General features: G+C 35.9%; 1 protein-coding gene across 2 annotated transcripts in view; it reads right to left on the minus strand.

Moving 5' to 3' along the window:
- Window positions 1–663: 663 nt before the first annotated feature.
- The window catches only part of TNFAIP6 (TNF alpha induced protein 6), a 17,401-nt gene continuing 4,844 nt past the window's right edge, over window positions 664–13,220 (minus strand). The window contains exons 2-6 of one of the 2 annotated variants that reach the window (XM_029225642.1): window positions 12,751–12,888; window positions 10,921–11,082; window positions 6,807–7,035; window positions 4,675–4,715; window positions 664–1,348 (exon numbers count right to left, since the gene is read on the minus strand). In XM_029225642.1, coding sequence (XP_029081475.1) covers window positions 1,179–1,348; window positions 4,675–4,715; window positions 6,807–7,035; window positions 10,921–11,082; window positions 12,751–12,888 — 740 coding nt within the window. In that variant the 3' untranslated portion in view covers window positions 664–1,178. Of the gene's footprint in view, window positions 1,349–4,483; window positions 4,716–6,806; window positions 7,036–10,920; window positions 11,083–12,750; window positions 12,889–13,220 lie in introns of those variants that run through there. The other variant, XM_029225641.1, reaches the window with a different exon arrangement.

Consider the following 13,220-nt stretch of genomic DNA (forward strand, 5'->3'; position numbering starts at 1 on the left):
TTTGGGGATTAGGATGCAGACATCCTGGGAGGGAACACTGTTCTGCCTGCCACAGAAGGTTATATTTAATACCTCATTCTCTGACCACTACCTACTATCTCTCCAGTGCGTCCCCTTTCATACTCTGATTTGACAATTCTTTGAGCCCACCACTTTTTTACTGTCCCTCATTTCCTTACTGTCCTCTCTTCACCCCTTATCAAACTAAATTCCTTGGGTTATCATTGCAATCCCTTTTTACCCATATCCTCTACTCCCTTGCCTCTGTCTTATTATACTCACTTGGCAAAACTGACCCTGCTGACTCCTGCTCTCTCGCTGATCTTTGTCCTGTGTAGATGAACATGGCCAGAGGAAAAGAGACTCGCTGACCAATCTCCTGTTAAAGTCCATACCACAAAGGTCAAATGGACCCTTAATGCTGCTGGTTAATGACCTGCTATTTTCCTAGTCCGTTCACTTTCTCGCTTCCCTAGAGGATGTCTTTGTAGGCTGAGTGAGTAGTGCAGCCCACCAGCCATCCAGCCCACCACTCCCCATTAGTGTCATAAAGTCCAGCTTATCTCCCTCAAAAATATTTTTTTATTTTAATTAATCTCTGACTCAGTAATTCTACCTCTAGGACCCTATCCCAAATAATTAGAGAGCTGTACAAATACATATATATCCAAGGATGTTTATTGAAACAATATTTATGAAAACTACCTATAATTCCCACAATAGACAGGCTTACATAAAGTATGGAACAATCATAGCATGGACAGTTTACAGAATACTGTAAATGAAATCATGTTTTTGCAGAATACTCAACGATAGGGGAAAACGTGTACACCGTAAAGTTCAATGGTAAAAAATCCAAGATATCAAATTGTACATAGAGCAGCATTCCAAAATTTGAAATACAAATACATATAGCTACATATATACATATACCACAAATCAAAAAATGACTAAAAGAAAAATATATGAATGTTAATGCTTGTTATTTTTATGCAATGGGATTATGGGAGATCTTATTCTCTCATTTAAAGTTTTCTGTATTTTCCAATTTTCCCCAAATTATCAGGTATTGCTTTCACATTTAGAAAAATAATAAATAAATGTTAATAATAATATAAAAGTGAGATCAAAGAGGCTCCAAAAGATAGAAACATAAATGCGGAATGTCTTTCTTTGCTTTATAAATGGCTAAATCTTCCAGCTAAAAAGTTTTTATTTCCAGGAGAAGTAGTACTTGTATTCTTTCCTTGACTGGATTTGGATAGAGGATCCACTGCAACATATTTGATTTGGAAACCTCCTGCTGTCACTGAAGCATCACTTAGAAACTTCAGGGTCATGACATTTCCTGGGGAGGAGGAAGGTGCAAAAGAACCATGATGTTACTCTCCTTCAATTTGGCTGACAATTCAAAGACTCAGTCTCATAGGAGAATATAAAAATTCATGAACAGGACTCCCAGAATTCAGTATTAGACTCTCAAGCTGTAGAGTCTGCAGTTTCACTGCCAACTGGGACCAGGACTGTCATATTTTTTCCTGTGGCTCTCCAATCTGTCCTAGAGGAAATTTTGTCTATTTTGTTTTCAGAGGTATTCTTTGTAGAAGGTACATCCATAAAATTACAGGAGAATGGCAAGCAGTTCAAACCATTAAGATATGGATGGATTATTTACTAAATGAGGGCAACAAGCCTTGCATTTGTTAAAAAAAAAAAAAAAAAAAGCCCACAAAGCTAGATCCCTTTACACAAAGCACCTAACTACATTTTACCTGCATTAAAGACCAAAATGTACCAAAAACAAAAAGGAAAAATGTTATTGTGTAAAATAAATATAGGAATATTTTTCTTTTTCAGGAAGGAAAGACCTTCTTAATCCAGATCACAAATCCAGAATTCATTACAAAAACCCCATATATATAAGATGAAAGGCACAGCTTGAAGTGCCTTTCATCTTATTTTCCAAAGCAACACTATGAGTTGGATACTATTAAAATAGTCATTTTTATAGATGAAATTGAGGCACAGAAAACCTGAGTATCTTGCCCAAGGCCACAGGGTTATAAGTGGCAGAACCAGGTTTGAGTTCAGAGTTCATGCTGTGCTCCACTGTACTTTTCTCAAACTTGAAAGAGTTGTTTAAATTTAAAAAAAAATTTTTTTTTCAGATTACTCAACTGGTTAAAATACAAATTGGCACTGTAGGGCTAGTGCTAATTTGGTGACATCTATCCACATCTAAGTGCACATCACCTATGATCCCAAAATTTCACTTCTAGATATTTACTTTTTAAAAATAAAATAGCACTGCAAAATAGAGGTTTAAAAATGTCTGGTGAAATGTTCAATAGCAAAAGAAAGAAAAATAAAAAAACAACCACCTTCAGGATGTTAAATATTGGTATATGACAAATTATGGTACCTATTAGGTAGTCATTAAAAAGAATTAGAATGATCTAAATATTATACTCTGACTTGAAAATAGCTCCATGGTCTCCATGTATTGATATATAATGTTTGTATAATACAGGAAGACATCTGGAAGGACGGTCACCACATAGTTATCCAATGCCTTTCTTGGGTGGGGAGAGATGAGAAGGGTGGGCACATTCTTTCTTTACATACCTTTTTTTAAAGTGGTACAGTAATGGGTAATTTTTAGTTTATTTATTTTCTGTTTTTGTTTTTTAATATAAATATCCAGGGGTGAGTAAGTATATATTTAAGAAGAAAACTAAATCAAAACGTTAACAGCATTATGCTTGACTGATAGGATAATACTTTAAACATATTTTATATCTTCTTTTTCTATTACTTTGTATCAATGTATTCTTCCTGCTGTTTTGCTAAATCTTTGGCTTTTTATTTAACTATGCTCTTTTCTGTTGATTTGTTTCTCTTTGAATAATAAATTGTGTGGGTTTTTCTTTTTTTAGTTCCTTGCAGTTGTGCAAGAAAAACACTGATTTTGTGTTACATTTGGAGTAAGTTTTGTCTGTTTTAAACAAAACAGGAAAAATATTAAGTTTCAGGCTTCTTTTTGACTCTCCCTCTGTTCATTTTGTTTTTATTTTAAAAATAGGATTCTCACCCCCCAAATACCTCCTACATCTCATAAAATGTCTTCTTTTCGTTTTCTGTTAACATAAAATATGTTCTCAAGTAAAGAATAAAAGATAAATAGAAAGTTTAACAGATTACTCTTCCTAGGGAGACTGTAACAGAGTAATGAATTCATAAAATTTAAGCATTAATCATTCCAAGACTGAACAAGAATTTCCATCTCTTGTAATGATTCATAAATGAGAATTGCATATACTGCAAAGCTAGGGTGTGGGACTAATTTTAGCTAGTAGTATCTCAGCTTAAGGACTGCTTAGAAATTGCAACTCAATGTAGGTTTGTTGTTTTTAGTTGGAGAAGTATTGCGATAATTTTTTTATGATGTGGAGGAAAAATAGAGCAAGTCAGAATGCCAGGACTTCCCTGGTGGCGCAGTGGTTAAGAATCTGCCTGCCAATGCAGGGGACACAGGTTCAGGCCTTGGTCCGGGAAGATCCCACATGTCGTGGAGCAGCTAAGCCCATGCGCCACAACTACTGAGCTTGTGCTCTAGAGCCCGCGAGCCACAACTACTGAGCCCATGTGCCACAACTACTGAAGCCAGTGTGCCTAGAGCCCGTGCTCTGCAACAAGAGAAGCCACCGCAATGAGAAGCCCGCGTACCACAACAGAGTAGCCCAGCTCGCGGCAACTAGAGATAGCCCACGTGCAGCAACGAAGACCGAATGCAGCCCAAAATAAATAAATAAATAAATAAATTAAAAAAAAAAAAAAAAGAATGCCAATTACTGGTGCTGGTGATGAAAATGAAAAGGAAAATGAAGACATCTAAGAAAGTAAAAGTTCTTAGTCAGAAAGTAGCAGTTTGAGGCAATAGCAATGGTATTGCTTATTGAGATAAATGTATGCTGCTACAGGGACATTTCTTGGGGTACATTTTAAGGAACAAAGTCACACAAAATAATTAGCAAGAGGAAAAAGATTTGGAAAACTTTGCCCACTATAGCTAGCCTTTTTAGATTTACTATGCATAATTAGCATAGTAAAAGTTCTCTGACATCTTCTAATAAAGAAACCTGTTTCACATTGTTTAATCCAATATTTCCCAAATTTACTTGACCTTAAAGCCCTTTTCTCATGTAGTATCTATTAAAAACTTCTAACAGAACTGTGTTCTTCACAAGACTCTGGGGATTGCTGTACTAATGTGAAAATGCAATAAATATGATGCAAAATTTTTTTCAGTGATAGAAGGTACTTTTAACAACTTTACATATTACTTCAATCCTTTATCAATGAAAAGTTTAGACCTTTTATTACCACATTTTATGGGAATTATAAGCTACAGCAGTATTTATGGATTTGCAGATTCAAGACTATCTCAGACTGCATTTCCTGCAAATAACCAGAGTACACATTTTTAGTGCAAGGAGTTGGTAAAAGTCTTTAAGTATAAATAAGCACTTCTTTGCCTTTTACAAGCTAGCAAGCTATATCTGTCTTCAGCTCTCTCAACTTTAAAAAGTATATAGTAATAACTACTGGGTCCTTCATTTTCACTGATACTGAGAAAGCAAATCATAGTTTTGTTCTTCAATTTAGAGCCATCACCTGTACTAATGATGTCTTCTGGAAGCTCATCTCCACAGTATCTGAAAGAGAATTTTTTAAAAAGAGAGGTCACATGAATGATTATTATATAGCTATTGCAAGTGGCTCTTACTGATAATTGACGTACTTTATTTCCCCTAAGTAATGGCTCATTTTTCTATTATTTTACAACATTTTATTGTTATATTTATTTATTTTTACTTGAATTTGTAAGAGAGAAGAGGGGTTAAAACTGTTTGAAATATCCTTCTCACAGCATTAATGAGATTCTTAAGAAAGAATTTGTGGCATTACTGTGTGCCTACAAAGCTTTTTGTGTGGTAGACAATTTGAATCTATTTGGAAATTTTTTATATTTGTTTCTGATTAATCTCATGAAGTTTTCTTCACAGAGAAGAATGGGCGTATGGCTGATTTAAAAGGGAAAGAATTACGTTGGACCTTATAGACATAAGAGGGTGTGATTTTTATCTGAATCATGGCTTGAAGGGAATTCCCTTGCACATGATAATATAAAAAGTAAGGGTTTTTATCAGTTTCTAAAACAATGTAATTTATTCCTGAGGGGGAGAAAGTCTATTATAAAGGTAAATCACACAATATAATCCAATAAATAACACATTAGCCTGTAGATTAAAAAATCATTTATGATTTTATCTAGAGCTCTAATTGATTTCTGAAACTAGGTTTAGAATAAAAATGTTACCTTAATTCCCAAGGTAGGAGGTCCATTCTTTCAAAAAAGACTTTGTTCTTAATTCCTCCAACCCTACTTCTAGTCTTCTTCAAACTATTTTAAAAAACTATATATTTTTTCTATAGTAGTAGTCTCAGCTAAAGAACAAAACAAAACAAAAACCACTTTCCATCCAAAAATTGCTGTTCATTTATGCAACAAATGCCTTTGTTTTTCTTTGTATTTAAGTTACAGATTTCAAAGTCAATAAAAGATATTGTCTGTCATTTTTAATTATCCCCACTACTATTTTCTTTCATTAAGTTACTATTATGGATAATACAGAATTGATAACTGATAACCTATTGATAATGGATAGTCTAAAATACACATCATTAAGTGGGGACCTGAATACATAAAACACCTTAACTGTACACTCTTTAATTTACAATATTTTGTAAAATGTTGCAAATTTTGTATTGTTAAATTTAAACTATGTTAAAGATATGGATGGGAACACACAAAAAGTGTGTCCCAGCATGTTAAAAAACCCAGGGAAAAATACTGAGGAAAGAAATACTTGTTTTTTATGGCAAAGAAAGTTATTTTTTAAAAGATATCCATTGTATATTTAGCTAAACTATATGAGAGAAGGGGCTATAGTTTACTTATTTGCCTTATATCCATAATGCTTAGTACAATGCTTTGTACACAGAAGAAAGGCAACAATTATTGAATTTATAATTATTTTTAGGAAGTTGACTGAAATCAGAACATTTAAAAAACCCCAAAATTTCCTAACTCATACATCTTCTTTCTCCTGTTAGTCAAATCTTGAGGTCTTTATAAATAGAATATGTAACTAATTGTTACAACTTAACAAATCAAAAAGCAGCTATAACTATTTTAATAAGTAGACATAGCAGCTGACTATGGCTTGTTATGAGTAACAGAGCAAAAAAAAGTCGTGGTTAAAAAAGGATACCCTGGGGCTTCCCTGGTGGCGCAGTGATTAAGAATCCACCAGCCAATGCAGGGGACACGGGTTCGAGCCCTAGTGCGGGAAGATCCCACATGCCGCGGAGCAGCTAAGCCTGTGCGCCACAACTACTGAGCCTGCGCTCTAGAGCCCGTGAGCCACAACTACTGAAGCCCACACGCCTAGAGCCTGTGGTCTGCAACAAAGAGAAGCCACCCCAATAAGAAGCCCGCACACCACAACAAAGAGTAGCCCAGCTTGCCACAACTAGAGAAAGCCCACGTGCAGCAACGAAGACCCAACTCAGCCAAAAATAAATAAATGAATAAATTAATTTTTTAAAAAAGGATACTCTGTTGCAGGAGAATAGATAAACTGGAAAATCAATGTTGTAGGGACAGTTGGAGAGAAATAAAAGAAACATCATGCAAAATATCGGGTGTTCATTAGCTTCCTGTATGGAGAAACAATACATACCTTCCCACAAAGCCATGGACATCATCGTAACTGTCATATATTTCAACATAGTCAGCCAAGCAAGCTGGGTCATCTTCAAGGTCAAAGTCCAAAAAACTCAGGTGAATACGCTGACCATACTTGAGTCTAATGTGCCAGTAGCAGATTTGGTTATCATCATACTCATTTGGGAAGCCTGGAGTTTTAAAAATTTGCTTTGGATCTGTGAAGACACCACCACACTCCTTTGCTGAAAAGAGGAAAAAAAAAATGATAAGAAAGCATTTAAAAAAAATGATTCCTACTTTAAAAAAGATATTCATTTCTTAGTGTCCATCTATTTAGTACTTTTTATGAAATAAAAAGATTTAATATATAGCATCCATAGTATATTGTGTGTAACTGTAGCTAAAGAATAAAAGTTTTTTCATTAATAGTTGCTAAATTCTCTAAAATGAATATAGACCACTTGTGAATTTTTTTTTGTTCTAACTTTTAAAAAATTAATTAATTTATTTTTGGCTGCATTGGGTCTTCGTTGCTGCGCGCGGGCTTTCTCTAGTTGCAGTGAGCGGGGGCTACTGTTTGTTGCGGTGCGTGGGCTTCTCCTTGGGGTGGCTTCTCTTGTTGCGGAGCACGGGTTCTAGGCATGCGGGCTTCAGTAGTTGTGGCAGGTGGGCTCTAGAGCACAGGCTCAGTAGTTGTGGCGCATGGGCTTAATTGCTTCGTGGCATGTGGGATCTTCGAGGACCAGGGCTTGAACCTGTGTCCCCTGCATTGGCAGGGAGATTCTTAACTGCTGCGCCACCAGGGAAGTCCCCACTTTTGAGTTTTTTAAAAAGTAAAACAGCAAGAAGGAATAATAATTGTGCTCCTGTTGACATTTTTGCTCTGTTTACGTTTTAAGCATAGGATGCATGTCTTATGCGTACACTTAAATGTGTTTTGACAAATACATATGCCCATATTACCAACAGCCCAATCAAGATGACAGGGATTTTGTTCTGTGGTGTCACCACTGTGTCTTCAGGGACTCAGACACTTGGAATAATGAGTCCAATAAATTCTGTTTGGGAAATCATTATAGAATATGAAGATCACTTAGGGAATTTGAAGGTCACTCTAATCCAGTTAAAAGGAATAATTTATAATCATTCTATACTCCTTTTACTGGTTTACATTAGCAACTTAATCCTAATACTATTTGAGGATTTGGTGGAGATATCCATGTTGGTTTTTTCAGGTCATTTACCATTTCATCGATTTCTGTCCTGTCCCATAACCTGTTATAAGAACAAACAATCTCCGCCAGAACAATGATTTTACAGTATGCCTAAAGAGAAAGCTGTGGAAGGGCCCCAGTTAATTTTAAATATCACCTAAATGTCTAGTGTCTTGAAAAAAAGATACAAACTGGAAACTCAAAAATAATCTCAGTGGTGGTGATGGTAGTGGTGACTCTGGATAGCATTCAAAGGTATTTTTTATTATATCAATTAGAGGGTTTTTTTTTTGTGACTGTGCCATACAGCTCGCGGTATCTTAGTTCCCCGACCAGGGATCCAACCTGTGCCCTCGGCAATGAAAGTGCCGAGTCCTAACCACTGAACCGCCAGAGAATTCCCCAATTAGAAGTTTTTTACAAGAATATTCTCCTTTAAAATAACTATTACAATAAAAAATTGTGTTAGAATCCTTCACACCATAGAAGTAAAGGAAGCTTATCACCCCAGGGCAGAACAGGCTCTTAGAAAGGCAAGGAAGTGCCAAAAGAGGGTCAGGGATCTAGTCTGAGCTCTGCGTCCAGTCTATACCTCAGTTTCTCCATTGGTAAAATAAATATAGTCATGTCTCTCCTGTTACCTCCCTCACAGGACTATTCTGAGGATAAAATATAAAGGATAGCTTAAGGGTATTATGCAAAGTGTAAGCTATTCTTATTGTATTATTAAATATTATATAATACATAGTTTATATGTGCACATAAGCATGTACAGTGCCTGCTTTGGGAGTGATTTTCTCTGTCCCATAGCATCCTATCTTTGATGTATATATCATTAGATTAGGAAAAATATTCAAATATTGAACTAACTTGTTTTTATATTTAGCTATATCTATTCAGATCTATACTTCGTGTTACATATAATTATTGCCTCATCTCTTGCTTATTTAGAAAATGACAGATTTATAAAGCAGGCTGGGTCCCTGAGGACTGACAGCTAATTGGTTAAGAAGTATTCATACAGGAGGCAGTCGGCATCATGCCACACATTCAGAATTCGAATGAGCAAGCTGACTTCTGAACACTTCTGAATGACCCTATTCTTCCTTGCTTCAATCAACTCTAACTTGGTGGTATTGATTAATTAATAATCATTGCTTTATTTTTCTGATACCATTATGATTTTTTTCATTCCAATTATTTTTCAATGAACTGTTCTCCCATTGCTAGTTCAGGTGGCCCCCAGTCCCCTTCAGGTTGACCACATCCTAAATAATCAGTATATCACTGAATCCAAAAGTAAGCTGAGACTTGAGTAAGCACAAGTCTCCCAGGATTCTGTACACACATTCCCAGAGTAAAAAGCATTCAGCCTCTATAAGAAACAAAAGCAGCTTATAAAAATTTGTAAGTTAAGGTGGCATTCTTATAAAAGGGCAACGAAATACTGTAAGAATCTTTCCATTTGTACTTCTACATCTTCCTTAGACTTTGACCTTTGGAAATGATTGAGTAGATGCTCAGAGATCCTGGAGTTTATCAAGCAGAAGAATCAGATAATATATTTGGAAATAGAAGTTACTCTTAAGAGTAAAAAGAGAGTTGCCTGTATAAATATATTTAAGAAAAAGGAAGAGAGAAAGAGAGGAAAAGAAGATATATGAATTATTAACAATGACTAAATATAGGACTAAATATAGTATACTATAGGCTTAAAGTATGTCAAAGTGATTTGAAAGTTATAGTCTATATGAATGCACATTATTCATATTTTTTGAATTTTATTTATTTTTTATACAGCAGTTCTTATTAGTTATCTATTTTATGCATATTAGTGTATATATGTCAATCCCAATCTCCCAGTTCATCCCACCCCACCCCCATTTATTCATATTTTGTCTCAAGTGGGAAAAGGTGACAGCTCTAGGAAAAATTCTTTTCTACTTGGAGTATACATTATTGTGAGGTAGAGGTTAGTTGCAAATGTGAGAAACTGTTCTCCAATGGTTAATATTATTAAATAATAAATTCTATAATAATATGCTAGAACTTCACTGTAATCTCCTACTTTGTCATGGACATTCTCTAAGGTAGATCCAAATGGGACACCACCTGAGGATGTTTATGATCATATATCTGGGAAATACTTTGTAACATGTTGTAACACTTTGTAATATTATCCTGGGGGAAATACATCCCAAAACAACAGTCTACTGTTTTCTCCAACAGCATGGACCAAGAATTACTGTTTATAGTAATTATAATGTGTTAATTTTCTCTTTAAAGTTTTCCTAGCTGCAATCAACCATGGAAAAAGAATATGAATAAACAGGTACTTACAATAATAACTAGCATATCCAGTATATATTTGTTAAAACAAACCACAGAGTGAGGGTTGCTTAGTTTGGAAGTTTAAGAATTTATGCCCAAAAAGAAATTAGGGAAAAACTTTGTTTATTCTGTCTCCCTTTTCTCCTTCTATTAAAGGGATAATTTTGAACAGTTAACATTTGGTAGTACTACTTCTTGGTTTTAGCTAATTAACTGTGACAAGTTTATAATCTTTTTTTTTTTTTTTTTTTTGTCCTTTGTAATCAGGAAGTTCCCTGGCACAGAAAAGAATTAAGTCGTGATCTCACCTGCCTACTAATTACTGGCTGTCTGAAAGTTACTTAAGCTCTTGAACTTTAGTTTCCTGAATTCTAAAATGGGTATAACAATAAAGTGACAGTGTGGATGAAGAGACATAAGTCAGTGTGTGGCACAGCATAATCATTCTATGAATGGTAGTTGTTATTAATAATTATCGTTACTAAATTGCTCTCTCTGGAAGAAGAAGTCATTTCTTTTTACTAAGCTCTTAGTAACCTGTACCTGTTTTTATATAGTATAAAATTATTGTTTTTGACAAACCATGTGGGTTGTAGCAATAAGCATCCCATCTTTCACTTCTGTTCAGACGGACTCCATAATCAATAATACCAGTTTTTCCAAATCCACAGTTGGGCCCTGGCTTCACAATGGGGTATCCAACTCTGCCCTTGGCCATCCACCCAGCAGCACAGATGTGAAATCCTGCAAGAGAATGGAAGGATAATGGCTTAACTGCTTATTCCCTCAGCTGAGCGAAGGTCATCTCAACCAAGATGGCCCCTTGCAACAGGGACAGTGTCTTAACTGCCCAAATCCACTTCATATAAAAGGGGAAGAATTGTTTTCTTAAAAAATAAAGTTTGAATGTATATGAAAGTTCTTGTAACATCTGACTTTTACTAGGAAATGACATCTTACTTGGAAAAAAAAAAAAAGAAGCAGATGGACTAGGAAATAATAATACCATGGATATGAAAACAATCCAATTTCAGAGCTGGCTTCTTTTCACAAATGACCGAGCTAGTGCCATGAGTTAATTTCTGGAATTACCATCAATACTGAAAAAAATTTTTCCAGATGATAATTTCTCCTTCAGGGTCAATTAAGATATCACTAGGGCTTCCCAGGTGGCGCGGTGGTTGAGAGTCCGCCTGCCGATGCAGGGGACACGGGTTCGTGCCCCGGTCCGGGAAGATCCCACATACCGCGGAGCGGCTGGGCGCATGAGCCGTGGCTGCTGAGCCTGTACGTCCGGAGCCTGTGCTCCGCAACGGGAGAGGCCACAACAGTGAGAGGCCTGCGTACCGCAAAAAAAAAAAAAAGAAAAAAAAGATATCACCAATATTTTAAAAATTTGAATAGGGATAAAAATACTCATACATTTCAAACAAAGCCTCAGCCTTGTTTTCCTTACTCAACTTTGGAGGCTGTTTTAGTATTTGCCGATGCCACCCAAGAACGATTTGACTACAAGTCCCCCATGGCTAGTAATGTCTCTGGCCTTTGTATACCTCATTCCATTTACTGCGTCACACACACAGCCCAAAGGGTATAGACTGAGCAGTCATCTGGGGAGACTTTGGGGCATTTTCGAGAACACCTTTATTTTTGTCTTGGGTAATGTATAATAATAGTATGAGCTTTGCCAGGTATGTTCCTATCAGCAAAGGGATATCTTCAGTGGAGAAGAAAATTCTGAATTAGGGTGGCCTTTTGGATTCTCCTGAAAGTCCAGGAGAGACAGTAGCAAACCGTTTTTTTTAATATAAAGAAGCAAACAGCATTTGTTAATTACTGTTTTTTCACCAGGTGTCCTGACATCATCTTCCCAGTTTCTTTCATCTGCCACCTTACAACTTGCTTATCCTCCTTTTCCTCATGGCTTTTGATCCTAAAGTACAAATGCATTCTCCCACTTAATGTAAAAAAAAGAAAAGGAAAAAATTGAAAATAATTGAAAAAAAATCCACTAAATTCACTATTTCTTCTACCAAGTAAATTTCCTTGTAAGACAACATAGTAGCATCATTTAACAGCTGAGGAAAATGACACACAGACATCAAGAAGAGATAGAATGATATTAAAAATGAATAGCAATGGCATTAAAATTAATGAGGGGTTTAAATGATATCGAGATAATGATGTCTTCATTTTCTTTTGATGTTTATTTATTAGCTCCCAATGGGGTGTGACCCCAACTAAGTTACTAGTAGTAGGAATTATCTACCAGCTCTAGGCAGAGAAGATGGGAGAAGCCAGAGGAACTATTAGCAGGGGTGGAGAGAAAAGTCTTAATAAGGGGTTGCAGGAAAGGTGGAAAATTTTTTTTCCAAGGGTGAAAAAGAAGAAGATTATTGTCAAAGCTGTTACCAATTTTTCTGGCTGCCTCTAACTGCTTGTAGGTGGCAAGATGGCCACCTTCATATTCACACACCGCCTTCGCTTCTGCGTAGGTGAGCTTGTACTTGCCAGACCGCGCTTCTCTGTGGTACACGCCTGCTGCTTGTTCTGTGAATTCACAAAATGTCGTCAATGCACTATTATCCATTCTTGTGGAACAAGGGAAATTTTGTGGCCTCAGCTGGAAGATTACATCAGCTATTGTTCCTGCCAAAGGGTTCCCTGGATCAGCTGCCTTGAGTGGCTAAGTTTTCATTGTTAGAAAGCTTTGGGAAAAAAATATGAATGAGGGGAATTTTGGGGGACATAGATAGAAACTTGAGGCTAAATTATTTTTTGAACTGATAACCTGAAAGAAAGTTTTAACACAACATTGTATTTCTGCATTATCCAAAGGTGATAGAGTTTTGACTTTTTTTTTTTTTTTTTTTTTTTTTTTT

This window comes from Monodon monoceros, unplaced genomic scaffold, assembly GCF_005190385.1.
Source record: "Monodon monoceros isolate NGI ecotype Baffin Bay Population unplaced genomic scaffold, NGI_Narwhal_1 Super_Scaffold_16, whole genome shotgun sequence".
NCBI lineage: Eukaryota > Metazoa > Chordata > Mammalia > Artiodactyla > Monodontidae > Monodon > Monodon monoceros.